Raw genomic sequence first — 15,594 nt, 5'->3', positions numbered from 1 at the left:
GAAATACACTCGTGATAACAAAACACGACTCGATGTGACCGCGAAGGCAGTCCCGTGACGTAACGTACTGGTTAAGAAAGTTCAACAGCGCGAAGTAGCGCATACGCGGCCTGATACGTCTGCGGAGATAGTTCTGTGACGAAGCGTACTGGCTCAGAAAGTTCAACTGTGCGAAGTAACTCTGACACCGCTCGACACGACTGCGGTGGTAGTCCCGGAACGAATTATACTGATAGCGAACAACGTTGCCGCGCTACACGCGTCTCGAGCGGAGCGGAGCGAGCCCACGTCTGATCTGCTCCGAGTCTGACTAGCCACTGCCCTCCTCCGCCTATCCGCGCGCCGGAGCTCGCGGTCCGCGGAGGAGGGGAAGGGGAAATAGGCCGGCGTGGGAGAGACTCGTCTCGCGGCGGGCCAGGCTGCGGTTACATTACTAAACATAGCACTCGAAAGAAATCACATAATTATTTAGGAAACGACATTACAAGTAATTGAACGGTAAATGGCAAACGTAAATACAAGTTAATTAATTGGTTAAAAATTACATGTCAAGTATTTGCACAATATTTAAGACTTGAGAGTTCTGATAAGTTACAAATTATATACAATCGTGGATGCTCATAATTAATTAAATGTACATGATGACACTACAATTACCAGATAAAAAGTATAAATATTTATAAACACATTAATGTCTACGGTCGTGCTAGGGCGCACGCGGGTGCGTCCCTGATCGTAAACACTTCACTTATGCAAGAGAGGACGCTGACGAGTCATAACATCCTGAAGGAGCCGGGGAGACACTTGGAGTGACGTCAATGGTTTATATAGGTATTAGCCCCGCATGGAATACTTTATCGAATGCTTTTTCAACATCTATAAATGTCGCTACACTATAGTCAATCCAATTAAACACTTTAACTATTTGTTCAGTCATTCGCACTAATTGATGTGTGGTGGAATGCTTGCCACGGAAGCCGAATTGCTCATCAGGCAAGACATTATTATTTTTAATGTGGGTGTTGAGTCTTTGAAGGATGATATACTCAGCCACATTTGATAGTATACTTAGTAAACTAATGGGTCTATAATTTTGTGGGAGTGTTTTATCTTTGCCAGGTTTTTGAAAAACTATTACATTCGCTTCTTTCCATTGCGAGGGGAAGTATTGTAAATTTAAATATAGCATTTATTAGGGCTGCCAGATACTCAAGGATTTCTTCTGGCAGCTTCTTAAGTACAATTGCCTGGATTCCATCGTTTCCAGAGGTCTTATGGGGTTTAATACGTTTAATAGCTTGTTTAACTTCCTGCGATTGAGTTAAATAATGCTCTGTGGTTAGGGGTTGATTTAATTTTAGTCTAATTTCCCTATAAACCTCAGCGGTAAATCGCGGGTCGCTGGGCTTGAGGTTTGGTGTAAAAGCTAATTCTAGAGTATTCGTGAATGCCTGGGCTTTATCGATCGGGGTGAATGCGATACCAGTAGGGGTCTGCAGCGGAGGTATTTTATCTTTTTTACGGAGAAACCGCTTTGTCATATTCCAGGTGCTATTGTCTTGCACCTGGAGCTTCGAAACTTTCTCGTCCCATAGGCTACTCCTCCATGGTGCTATTTCATCGGAAATTACTTTTTGTAACTCATTAATGACCCGTTTAATATCCCGTTGTCGACGTCTACTGAACTCTCACCTTAATCTTTTTTTTTTTGGGTAATTAAATCTTTAATATACGCCGGCAGTTCGTCCTGCTTAAAATTAACCTCCTTTCCTGGAATGCACGAGTTCATTGCAAGCTGAAATTGTTCTGTAAGTTCAATTACTGCTGAATCTATATTTCCTTTAGTTTCAAAGTTAGCAGCATCGGCTGCGGGTAAATTGTCAATTAGTCTTGCCTGAAAACCTCTCCAGTCTGCTTTTTTGTAGTCTTTAACTTTTCTCGGCGGATTGATTACAGTATACACGTCATTGAATATTAAGTGGACTGGAAAGTGATCAGATGACATTTCGTAAACGACTTTGAGTTCGAATCCCGAGTGAACTCTCTTGTTTAGGACAATATCTAAAATATCTGGGGTTTGCCTTATTGCTCCACTGTCGTGAGTTGGCTCTGAAGGAGCATATATTTGGTAGTTTTTAGTAGACTCGTGCCTTCGTAACACAAAGCCGTTTGCCGTGTTACATCGACAGTTCCAGTCTGTATGCTTGGCGTTAATGTAGCCTACGCAACCCTTCCACTTCTAGTATCGCGTCCGCGCCTATATATATTATAGTTTAATATCGAGAGGCGATCGGTTGGTATTAAGTGAGTTTCATTTATGGCTGCGATTTTAATATTGTTATTAATTAAATGATCTGTAAACTTTATTATTTTATTTCTAATTCCTCGTGTGTTCCAGTAAAGGATGGTGCTTAATCTATTGTCATCCTGGGTTATATTGATGACATGACCTAAATTAGGGTTGTGGGCCATTTAAGCTGACCGCTAGGGTAGTCACAAAGCTCATAGTGTCTTGTACTTTGTCCGGAAGGAACGTGGCCGGGTCACACCAAATGGCCATTAGTTGGCACATCGGCACCATTACTTGGTCCAGGTTAGGGTTTTGGGTGAAGGTTTTTGAATTTTGCACAACTTTCAAAAATTCCTCATGGCTGGGTGCTGTGCTGGGCTGCAGTGGAGCAGTTGGCTGCACTGCTGGTGCCTGCTCCACCTGCATGTCGGTGTGGCTACGGGCTCTGCCCGCGTGATTGGCTGCTGCTGAGCCCCTGGAAAGGGGGGGGGGGGTGGGCGCCGTGCCACTGGCTGTTCCTGCCACGGGGCGGCTTTTCCGCCGGGGGGTTTCGCCCCTTCCCATTCTTGTGCCCCATGAGATTCTTTTTCGGGGGCTTCTGTGGTTGGTTTTGGCCTCTAGGCCTCCACTGGTTGGCAGCGACTGGGTACTCTAGTTCGTACCTGTCTGCCAACATGGAGTATCGGTTGTTTTACAGGGGGGGCGGGGTAGCACTGGCTTTGCCACGCCTGTCTGGGGGGCTGGGCCTGATATCCAGAAGGGCCTGCTTGTTGCGAGGCCGGGACTTGAGCTGCGGCTGCAGCTCGCTTGTTGTCGCGCATTGCGCGCTTAGATTGCAGCTCTCGCTCCTTCCTTTCCTGCTGTGAGAGGTGACGCCAGTTCTCGCGTTTGTACGCTTGGCACCCTCTATAGTTTGCGTAGTGCGGACCTTGGCACTGCGCGCATCTCGCCTTGTCCCTGATTCCCCCCTGGGGACAAGTTTACGTACGGTGGCTCTGGCAACACCAGTGACATACTAGGGTGGCTCTGCAGCCCTTACTAGGGTATCCGAATCTCTGTCAATTACCGCACTGTAGGGGGCCTTTCGGGTGTCTGTAGTCCTCTACTCTAATGTTGAGGCCTGCAAAGGATTTTACTGCATAAATTTTGTCTGGGTTGATGGCCTGCGGGAGCTCCACCACCAATTTGTTTATGGGCTGCCTTGATTGTCTGTTGGTCAGAAACCAAAAGTTTTGCACTGGGAGTCCCATTCTCTGGAACACCCCCTGTATGTAATCCTTGCCCATACTGCTGTGGACGCGACAAAAAACGAATTTGTTTGGGATCTCATCCCTCTGCAACAGCATGGAGTGCTGCACTCTTGCCGTTTCTAGGGCCTTGACTGCCCTTTGATAGTCCGCCACTGTTGCGGTGTTAACCATAAGCTGGCCGTGTCCCCTACTGATGCACGACCACTTTTCTGCTTGGGCTGCATCTAGTGCAGCTTTTATTACCGGATAGCTGTGCGCCCGATCTACAAATACAAACAGGGGTTTCACCTGTATTTTCTTTGGTGCCTGAGGGGCGGGATTGGTCGTGGCAGGGCTCGAACCTGCATTTGTACTGGCGGCCGGCTGGCTCGCCGCATTCTGCGTCCTGCGCGCAGGCGTTTTGCGCACCCGCACGTCCCGCTGATTGGCGTACGCCGGGATCGTGAGGGGGGGCCGCAGCCTGGCTGATTCCCCCTTCCTAGGTTTTTTGTTGGTGACGATGGAGTAACCATCGTCACTTGACCCCTCTCCCTCGTCATCACTGGGCAGGGGCACACTCAAGCATGCCTGCTCCATTGCTTAGCTTGCAATTCCTGCACAACTTATCCTACAGCTGCACTCACACCCATTAAACAACAAAACCCGGACATGTCCGGTTTTGTGGCTAGGCTATGGGGGCAGCTACTCCCCGGGCGTTTCGCGCGCTCACTCCATTACTAATACTTCCTTTATTACTCCTCTGGCCAGTGTACAAGTACGCTGGCAATGGTAGACTCCTCCTCTGAAAAACTTGTTAAATTGTGAAAATTATTTTTAGATAGAGGTTTTATTTTTGTTCGTATTAGACATCTGTATATTTTTAGTATATTTGTAATTTTTTAATCTCTGTATCCAAATAATATATACTGCATATATTTTAACAAATCGATTTAAATTTTTAACTATCTTTATTGTAAGATTCACTTCATTTGACAATTATCTGTCATATCGCAGTTGTATTTATAGTGGCATCTGGCGGCAAAATGGTGAAGCTGGTTTGCTTCCTGTTGGTCGAAGGTCAGTGGCACGATTGCTTGAGATGTTCAAAATGAAGTTCAATAATTGTATTATTTGTAAGGATTATGGTAACGAATATGGATGAGGTACAGGTGGAAGCAGAACATTTAGAAATAAAGTTGTGACTTTCCACTGTGAGATTTGTTAGGTAAGTGATGATACTTTGTTCCACTGTGCCCCTTTTCGAATACACAAATGCGTCGACTTTATTTATCGTTTTGTCTTTTTATGTGTACCTTATTTTTTATCATTGTTGTTTGAAGTTTGTCGTTTTAAGGCTATTGTAGTAAATATTGTAAGTTATAGAACTAGTTGAGTTACTGTGATTTGACACTTCATCTGAAGTTGTTGACGGCTGTCAATGTTGGTAAACAGCCTAATTTGTTCTCCTATTGGACATATGCCTACGTGACAGTGGGGGGCGTACCCATTAATTGTGTAAGAATGTTATAATTACCAAACTCTATACAAAAAAGAGTTACAAATAGGATTTTAATAATTATGGGGGAATATAATATCAGAACCTATTATGAGATGATAGCAGGATCATCTACTTAGGCTATCTATACAGATTTTCGGATTTACTTAGATATTAATTATCTGCTGTTGAAAAATTAATTTATGAATTTATTGTACTGACTTGTTGATAAATGTGTAGATTAGTTCTAACGTTAAGCAGATTTCTTGAGATTACTATGTTAGTGCACTAATTGTCGATGAGTGAACAAAATAAATGCAAATTGCTATTCATACAGGTAAACTGTATTTGTATTTAAAAGTCCATTCAAATGTATGAACGAACGTAGCCTTGATACAGTTGTGTTCAATAAATATTTATTTTTAATTTTTACACATATTGCTAGATTGTTTCTCTTAATATGTTTATATGAATCTTACTTTATTAGAAATTCCATTGTAGGAAAGAAAATTATCAAAATAATAAAAGGTATTTTTTTTCCTGTGGTAACTTAACTAGTCCATTACATTTAGGATTCCGATTCAACCACTTGAACTTGAAATAATTCAATTGTTCAAATCAAGCAACATAACCAATTAACACCACCAAAAGTTTATTTTGCTTCTCAAAACCAGTTCCTTAGTTTCTTCAGAACTTGTAATAATAGGCCTAGCCGACCCAACCCAATCAAGATTGAGAACAAAATTATTTTTAGTGCCCTAGTATTAGGTTAACTTATCAGTGCATTTGTGGATGAACTGTATGTATAGCTAACCTAACCTAACATAGTCTTCATGAGTGAATCATGGGAGGCCGACACTAACACAACTTCGGTTGGTGACTCACAGAAAAGCTATGCTAACCATTCAAATTCTTCAATTATATATACCATCCCTATCCAAATGGGTGCATCACAAATGCCAACTGAGGCTTCATAAGTTAATCATAGAAGACTGCTCCAAACCTGTGATGAACGTACATACTACAGTAGACAAGGAAATCCCAGAACTATTTCTTTATCTGTGTTGCCAAATACACCACCAGTGTACACAGCATTTTCCTGAAAACTGTATTTTCTGCAAATTTAACTGAACTACCTTCTATTGTACCTAAGTGTTTATATTGTGAATATTTAATCTAAAAACAGATTTTATTTTAAAAAAATGCACACAAAATAAATCTATTGTTTAAAATTATCAATCTTAATAAACTTTGTGATTGTATAGAATAGCAACTAAGGTTTTCGAAAAATTATTTTTGGTTTTACAAATTTTGCTTTATCATTCCCAATAATATTTTTTGAAGAAATTTTATAATAGTTTTGAAGTGGTGATGTAAAAACTTGGAAAATGCTAAGAACTTTTGAAACCCTATTTTAAAAGCTCTCACATAATAAAATTCTTTACCTAGACTATAGAAATAAGTTGAACACTCTTGTTTGAGGAATAACCAAGCATAATAAAAATCAACTTTATGCAAAAAATTTGCCAAAGGACAAAGTAACATACTTTTAGCTAAATCCATTATGTGAATACCTATATATATATTATCCTTTTTATGAACATAGCAACTGCTGTAATTTTGCATGGATTATTAATGTCCACGAGGATACATAAAATATAGAGATGGAAAATTGATGTCCAGTTTGTTAATGGGCAAAATAGTAGAAATAGTAATTTTTTTTCATGAAAAACTGAAAAATTACTATAACTACCTTTTTATTAAAAATATGTTATCCATTTGGATTTATAATTTCTAATAGTAGTAATAAAAACTTTTGATAACACCAACCATTAGCTTAAGGGGTGGAAAACATAGGGGCTAAAAGACAAAGTAGGCACAGCATTGAATCTTTAAAGTCATCATAAACCTTAAAAATTATCTGAAACTTTTGTCTGAAACAAATTTTGGTAGACCCATCTTACTGCAAGGAGTGATATTTAGTTAAAATAAACTTTGACCCCATTTGTTAATACATACAGAAATATGTACTTTGAAAACTACGTGTGCCTTAGGCGAACCAGAATGGGATTTCTTTACTTCTTTATTAGGTACTTTCATGCCTCATTGTGGCCAAATAAAACATGACATATTCACATTTCTGATGTTTTGTTTAAGTCACATATTTGTCCGTTTTATTTTCTTAATTTGATAACAGCTCAAAATAACTTGTTATAACCTGTTAGCTAACACAAGAATAAAATCTCAAGTTGTTAGTAACATAGAAGTAAAGGTAAAGGTAGGGGGTTTATGCACAGAGGCATAAGGTGAAGTGTACCTCCAAGATTATTGTACCTACACTGGAAATTAATCTCTGTAGTACCAAAATGGGGTGGGAAACAATACAGTGGAGAGGGGGTTAGAAAGGCTGGTTAGACTGTTCAGAGTGATCAATGTGGAAGGGGGTTTGGGTTGGGGGAAGCTGGGAGATAGGTTGCACAGAGCTGGATTCAGAGGGAGGCGAGACCACGAGTGGATGGTACGGAGGGAGGAGTGAGGACGGGGCGGGAGTGGAATGGTCTTCAGGGGAAGATATTGGAAGGGAGAGGTATGGAGGACTTTCAGAGGAAGCTTTAGGAAATGAGAAAGTGAAGTTTAGGGAGGGGGGATCCTTGCCACTGGGTGGAAGCCTGACTGCAGGTGTAATTCAGATTTAAAAATTAAAATTCTAAGTGTGTGTTCATAAATTAATTAAGTGCCAGGAGTTAGGAATGAACCAGCAACCCATGTTACAACATGGAGATAAAATGTACTCACTGCACTGATTGGTGCTTTTGAACAATTATTTTGGAGACCCTAGCGAGCCCTCTATGTTTTATAATATTTGAACGGACTAACTAACCTATCCCAGGATGGGTGAAACCTAGCCTCGATTGAGTGAACACTGTGCGACCTCTGCTCACCTGCGATTCATATTAAAATAATTGGATACAAGCACAATTATACACTATCTGGTCTACAAAAGTATATTTGTAGACAGCAATTTTCTTTTATAGATCATAAACTTTGAAAATTGTATTATGTTTAATGACCAAGCATGGTATAGGAGATAAAATGGACCAACAAATAACATGATGGGAATATTTATAGGACATGATTGGACATAAAATAATTATCTAAATATGTAGATACAGAGTTAAAAAAACATTCAGATACACACATTATTTAATAAAAAAATACATATTTTTAAAACGTACAGCAAATTCAGAAGCCTGGTATTCACCTTTAAAAATTTTTGCCAAACGAGTTTGGCACAATTATTTTTGCAGCAAATTATATATTATTTCCAGATAAACTTTATATCATGCTACGTGTGTTGATGCTGAAGTTATATAACCACAAATGTGGAGGTTATTCTACTAATATGGATTTCCTTTGCTGATATCAATTCTCTAAATGCTATGTTCTGTTTTGTGGATTGTTGGTCCAATCAAACTCATGAAATATTCAAAGTCTTCTCCAGAGCCCAGTAAAAATTTTTTTAATGACCCATTTTTTTTCTCTACAGCTAGTATATAGAACAGGTATGCGCCACCTTCATATCTTCGCTCTCTCTACAGATCCTCAATCCGGTAGCATCTTTTTTCCTTTTTTAATTTTTTTATTTAGTAAATCGCACAAAATAATAAACGCTGCATATTTTGTCTTGATTCAGACATTGTTAACTTTGTTAACTCACTAATAACTTAGTAAGAAGAGAGGGTAGAAGAACATTTGTGCTGCAAAAACTAAAGGAAGCATTCACATCGAGAACTCCATGCCGCATAAATCCTTTGATGTTCCTTAGAAAACCAACTTAGTCTGGAGCGTGTGTGTTTAATGTGGAATAAATTCTTGAATGTGTTTTCATGTCTACAGCAACGAAAATTCCTGCACACGCCTAACATTTTATGCTGTGTGTAATATTCGGTGCAAATTTTTATAGGTGTTGATCCAGATTAATACATGTGAAAGGAAAGCATGTAACTTGGAATGGCAAAATGAATAACAACACATGCAACAAATTTGAATTCTAATTTATAAAAATGTTAAATATTATGCATGTTTTCAAGAACTGTGAGACACAAAAATGTTTACTTTAAAAAGCCCACACATTCAAAGCCTGTTCAACATTGATAAATAACTCCCAGTTTCAATTGGGTAGGTGTTAATCCTCAAAGATAATTAAAACACTAACAAAATTATTTCCATAACTGGGGGAACATAGTTTCCTAAGAAAAGCACGTAACAAAGTGATTTAAATTTAGTTTTTTGTTAGCTAAGCAAATATATCTTAATATGTTTGCAGTGAAAATAACATTTCAATGCCATCTTCAGTAGGTAGCTGTTGTTTTAACTTTGGAACATAACTTTTTGAGGGTAGTAACTCTTTAGTTTAATTTAATGTTAATGATTCATATGGGGTTTTTTAATATAGGATTTTACATTCCCACATTTGTACTGAAAAACCTTTTGGACGATGGCTTGAAAATTAAAATAGACTCTGACTCCTTAGTAAGTCGTAAGACAAATTGGATCTACATAGTTACTATCAAAAATAAAATTGCTTCAGGTTGATCTTGTTTTTGAATTCTTTCAATTTTATTCAATATCTTTGTGCAAACCTGTACACACATTATTTAATGTATGTACCAAAACTAAACTGAACCAAAACTAAGTTTAAAATATTTATAGGAGGGACAGATGTAAATGGTAACCTTCCAAACTCAGCGTTTGGCTCTAGAACCAAAAATTTAAGTTCATTACACTTGGTTTCAATGTTTGTTTGATGCTGTGTTGATCAATTTTTATTTGATTTAATTGAATTCTAGCTGCTTCCTCGATAAGCTAGGAAGGTTGGTGTGAACATTTTGCAAATGCAATTAGTTGTATTTTACATTAAAGTGAGACATAACGTTGGATAAGTGAAAATATAGGATAATAGGGAGGAGTCAAGAAAAATCTTAAAAGTTAAGCCACATTGTATCTTCGAACATAATACATTGTACATACATATGTTATAATACACATTACAATCTTACATTGTAATCATGTTCTACAATTACAACAAAACAATAGAAAAAATTAACTTAATTGAAAAAAATTAACTTACAGTTACAAAAGTATTATTTTCTGAAGTTACAAGTGTCATATGAGTCCTATGAGAATTTAAATAAATTTTTTATTGTCTGTTTTCCTGATGAATGTTGGTTCTTCGCTGTCATATCTCTCCATCTTTGCAGCATAATTGTGTCCCTTCCTGTAGCTTCTTCTTGTTTCTCAATGTATTGAATTGCAGTCTCTAGAGCCTTAACTCCATCGTTATGTGAAATTCTGCTAGGCTCAACAGTCAGTGTTTGTTTGATCTTCATCTCCATTTTCGTTTTCATCGCAGTTGACAAGAGCAACATTTTCTCCATCAGTTATTTCATTCTGATCATCAGCTTCCATCCAACTTTTGATTTCGTGCAAAGATGCATCCTCACATCCAGGAATACGTTGCACTAAAGGTAGAATGGTTTCTTCTGCTTCATCTGTGCTTTCTGTGTCCATACTTTCATCATTGTGGAGCAGCTTTTTCCATGATTTGGCAATTGTTTGAGGCTGTATATCAGCCCAGACCCCTGCAACTTAGTAAGCAACAGCCTTCACATTAACACGTTTAAAGTTGTTAATCATGTCTCTCCCTTCATTGATTTATTCTATCACCGTAGATAGTAGCTTCCTGTGGTAGTTCAGGTTGCGTTTGAGCATTGTCTAACAACAAAATGGTTTTTCTGGGTATTTTTTTTCTGTTGAAGGAATAAATTCCTTAAAAAACCAGTCTTTGAAAATTTCACGGCTCATCCATGTGCTTTTCTGGCTGCAGTATTTTACAGGAAGAGTATCTTTTGAAATTGTTTTATAGGCTCTTAAAATTTTTGGACTTTCCAATAATTACAAGGTCCATTTTGAGGTTTCCTGTAGCATTGCTGCATGCTAAAATAGTCAACCTTTCCTTACTATGCTTGTAGCCAGGGACTGCTGTTTCAGTTCTTTCTGCATAACTCTTACTAGGTAACATTTGGTAATTAAGCCCTGTCTCATCACCGTTAAATATCTGCCACATTTTTTCACAGTTTTTCTTTCTTTAAATGCACCCTCTGTAACTCTTGATGCACACCATTTTTATATTTCTGATTTTTTTTTCCATTCTCCTACTGTTACCCGTCCAACACCAAAGTCGTCAGCTATCTTCTGCATTCTCTCCGTTGTCCAGTCTCCTGATTGCCTCAAGTTTTTGTTCCATCAATACAACAACTTTATTCCTTTTCATCGCGATACTTGTGTAAATTTCAACTTTCAAAACAACACAACGTTTGTCAAACTGAGACACATACACATGCAACACACAATAAACCGATCTGTACATAATGATAAACTGCACTGCACTGAGTAGGTAGTGCGTTGTGAAGGAAGTGAAGTAGGGTGTGAAGGGAGAAGATAGGGCGTACACATTCTGGAAGGAAGGGATGAATACCAGACACATGAGTCTTTGGCTAAAAATAGACTGCATCCCATCGCTTCGCCTGACTCCAAGACTTGATCTATCCAAACTGATCCATGATATGGATTATCCACATGGCATGTTTAAACCACATGAGCAGTCTTAAACCGTGACATTGCAGTAAAAGTCCTTAAGATTCATAACACTTAATTAATTTTTATTTAATTACACAGTATGATGTAACAATAAATTAATTACACAAGAGCTTAGAGAATTACATCAAGGAAATTATAATAATACATATAATTGAATATATAAAATCTAATAATATCCTTGCAATAAGTATTACTTAATGCTGTAAAAGACTGCAATTAAAATTTTCTTAAAATTTAATATTCTAGGTGCCTTTTATATAGCATATTAGCTTACAAACATTTTTTTTTTATTTATACGAGGCGTATCCGGAAAGTAAGTACCATTTTGGAAAAACTTGCATGAAAAATGTTTTTCCAACAGGAAACTTATTTTGACATGAAAGAGCATTTCTTAAACTTTTTTTCTATATAGTTACCACCATTGTTCAGACATTTGTCTTAGCGGGAAACCGACTTTTCTATACCCTCTTCAAAGAAAGATGCCGCCAGCGAAGACAGCCACTGCTGAACACAGTATTTTGCATCATCGCTGTCAAAGCACCTCCCTCCTGAAGCACACTTCAAGTTCAGGAGCAAGTGGTTGTCTGCAGGTGCGAGGTCAGGGTGATCAAACTGCTCCCAACCAAATTGTTGGATAAGGTTTTGAGTGACACCAGCAGAATGGGGATGTGCAATGTCATGAAGCAACACAATGCCGTAACTGAGCATTCCTCACCTTTTGTTTTGAATTGCATGCTGCAGTTTTCGCATAGTTTCACAGTATCATGCCGTATGGATGGTTTCACGTCTGGGAAGGATGCCCTGTCTGTCTCAGAACACAGTGAACATGATTTAGTGTGCTGACAGCGTTGTTTTGAATTTGTGTTTGGTGGGGGACTGTGAGTGCCTCCACTCCATTGACTGTTGTTTTTATTCTGGAGTGACATGACAATCCCAAGTTTCATCACCTGTCACAATTTTGTCTAGGAATGCATTGCCCTCTTCACTGTATCAGGTAAGAAATGTCAAAGCACTGTAAAATCCCTTCATTTTGCGGATATCCGTAAGCATTTTTGGAATCCAGCGGGAACACAATTTATGATAATTTAAGTGATTTGTTACAATCTCATGCAAAACAGTATTTGAAATTTGTGGATAATATGGATAATATTGTAAACCATCTTCACAAATTTTCTCATTTACTTTTGCAACCAAACCATCATTGACAACAGAAGCCCCCCCCACTATCATGAACATTGGTGCGTCCATCATTCAATTGTCGCACCCACTTTGTAACCATTCCATCAGTCATTACGTTTTCACAATAAATCTCTACAAGTTAATTAATTTCAGTTGGCTTAATATTCTTTGTTTTCAAAAACCGTGTTACAGAACGCATTTCACAGTCGGCAGAATCAGCAATAATCTGAAACATTTTGAACGCTAACTAACACATGCAAACACAAAAAAATCCGGCTGTAATGGCGTCAGTGGACAGGCAATGAACCAGAGACACATGAGCGCATGTGCAGAACTGCGACTACCGATGCTGTGACAGTATAACAAAATGGTACTTACATTATGGACACGCCTCGTATCTTATATAATTTATATCAACCCAATATTAAGTTGCTGTAGGTTTTTATTAATCATAGACTTATATTTTATAGTTGGAAAAAACCTTTTGTAAGTAATCCACTTTTCTGAAACGTCTTAGTTTTCTGATTAATGTTATATCTTTAGAAGTTTCAGAAATTTTATAACTTTATGGTATTTGAAATTAACTTTCAAGCGTTTTAGGCTAGTTGTGGACTCTGAATGTGTATCTTTAGAATCTACCGTGTTATAGTACAAGTAAATTTTTGACTTGTGCAAGTAATGAATTAATGCCTCTCTGTTGTGTTTGCAGCCGTAGCAAACATGTGACATTACCAGCAACGAGAGCCAGCAGCTGCACCTAGTGTAATAATGGATGACCACAATGGGGAGTGTTTTGAGCACCACGAGGAACTTTTTGCTCCAATAAACACTTCAGACTCTGAACACGATTGCTTGAAGGAGTTTTTGTTGGAGCCGGAAGACGTGTCAAGGAGCGTGCCGGGTAGTGCAGACAGCTGTGACGTTCTAAGCCCTTTCATCGGCTTGGGCAATCACGTGGGTCATGAAGTTGGCCTGAAGCCCCTCGGAACAGAACAGCAAAGTGTGTTTCATAACACCTTGAAACTTCCTAATCAGCTAGATAACAACATCCCGCTGAATAATTTCGGTTCCATAGTCAATTCGCACGGGAGTGTTGACACTTGTGCTGGCACAAATACTGGTTTCTCTTTGCCCGTGGAAGCAGCGGTTGATGGTTTGCACTCGAGTGGGCAGTCACCATGCATGAACTTTAACCGCGTAGGTGAAAACATTCCGCAATTGCCCGAAAGTTTATTATTAGGTGACCATGCTGTGAATTTCCTTCCCCAACAGTTGAACTATGGGAACAACTCTGTGCCGGACTGCGAAGGTGCGTCAAGCAGCGACTGTGTTTCTCCCAACTTCAGTACCAGAAACGTTAATGACGATGAGAGTGACGAACACGATGTGCTTGAAAGCATCTCATCGTCCAGTAGGAGCGGGAGCGTCGGCAGGGGGAGGGGTGGGGGGCGGGGGCGGAAACGCAGAGGGGCAGCCGAGTCATCACGTGGCCGCTCCGCTGGAGTCAAGAAGCGGAAGCAGCAGGTGACGACGTACCAAAGCCAGATATCGCCGGACCAGAACGGAATCAAGCTGCGGATCAAGATGTCGTCGAGGACGGCGTCTGTGGCGCCGACCCGGAGAAAGGAGCGCAGTAGGAAGCGCAAGGTTAAACGGAACTCGTCGACGGATGACGAAGCGAGCGAGGGTGAGGCCATTGCTTCTCGGTGGCAGCCTGAGCCTGAGTCGCTTGAAGAGGAGGAGGAGATCCAGGGAGAGCAAAGTGTGTGGGGGGAGAGGTTTCCCACCAACGTGCTCAAGAGGATATTTATGATGCTGACGTACGAAGAAGGCTGCATGCCCTTCCTCCTAAGGTAATTACATACAATACTTTATGCCATCACTTCATACCTCAATATATTTGTCTTTTAGATGTGTGTGTGAGAAACATACAAATTACTTGCAGGTACCTTGGAACGCCTCTCCTTATCTTGAATGTCTTCTTGCAGTCCTCTTGTTTGTATCCTTTACCCTTCCTTAGATGTCTTTCTCTCCTAAATGTAGGTGGCGACCAATTAATTGATTACCTTCCACTTACCAGCTTTACCAAATATTTATGAATATTCATATATTTTCTTAATTTGCTATTCAACATTCTTAAAAGGCTTTTATTAAAAATTGGCCAATTATATCCTCAAATCCTCAAATATTATCATATCTTCAGTATTTGATAGATTTAATATTCAAGGAAATAGATTAAAAGTTGCAGATTTAAGGTAGGGAAATAGAAATTTATACTTACCATAGTTTAGTTAAAAAAAGACTACATTATTAATCACTAAACTAGCTATCAAAGAAATTTTCGTGTTAGTCGCCAACTACAGTGCTTTGAGGTTGTTTAATATTAAAGAGAACATTTTTGATACAAAAAGAAGTCATTTTAATTTTTAGGAATGAACCTGATAAAATCCTTGTACCCGTGAGTCTCTAGTATTTTAAATATTTGAAATTTGAGGAAAAAGATTAGAAAAAAAATATTGACAGAAATGTAGTAAATTCAAATATTCAAGTTTACTATTTTAATTTTTTCTTCATATCTATCCTGTTACTATTTGTATGCCTACAGGCATACCATATAAACATTTTATTTATTTCTTCAGTTTAGGAACACTAATGATGCAGTGCACAGGTATTGAAATGTGAGATTAAAACTGTCTACTGTTACAAACTAGTAGGAATTTATTAATACTGCTTTCAAGGTA

General features: G+C 38.8%; 1 protein-coding gene across 1 annotated transcript in view; it reads left to right on the top strand.

The window, feature by feature from the left end:
* Positions 1-4,569: 4,569 nt before the first annotated feature.
* Positions 4,570-15,594, top strand: part of LOC134546336 (F-box/LRR-repeat protein 6) — a 94,579-nt gene continuing 83,554 nt past the window's right edge. Inside the window, exons 1-2 of the mRNA XM_063389104.1 lie at positions 4,570-4,744; positions 13,563-14,706. Of these exons, the coding sequence (XP_063245174.1) occupies positions 13,622-14,706 (1,085 nt within the window). The 5' untranslated portion in view covers positions 4,570-4,744; positions 13,563-13,621. The remainder of the gene's footprint in view (positions 4,745-13,562; positions 14,707-15,594) is intronic.

The sequence above is a fragment of the Bacillus rossius genome, chromosome 1 (assembly GCF_032445375.1).
Source record: "Bacillus rossius redtenbacheri isolate Brsri chromosome 1, Brsri_v3, whole genome shotgun sequence".
NCBI lineage: Eukaryota > Metazoa > Arthropoda > Insecta > Phasmatodea > Bacillidae > Bacillus > Bacillus rossius.
The sequence above is the reverse complement of the archived record's forward strand: the minus strand, read 5'-3'. Positions and strand labels throughout refer to the sequence as shown.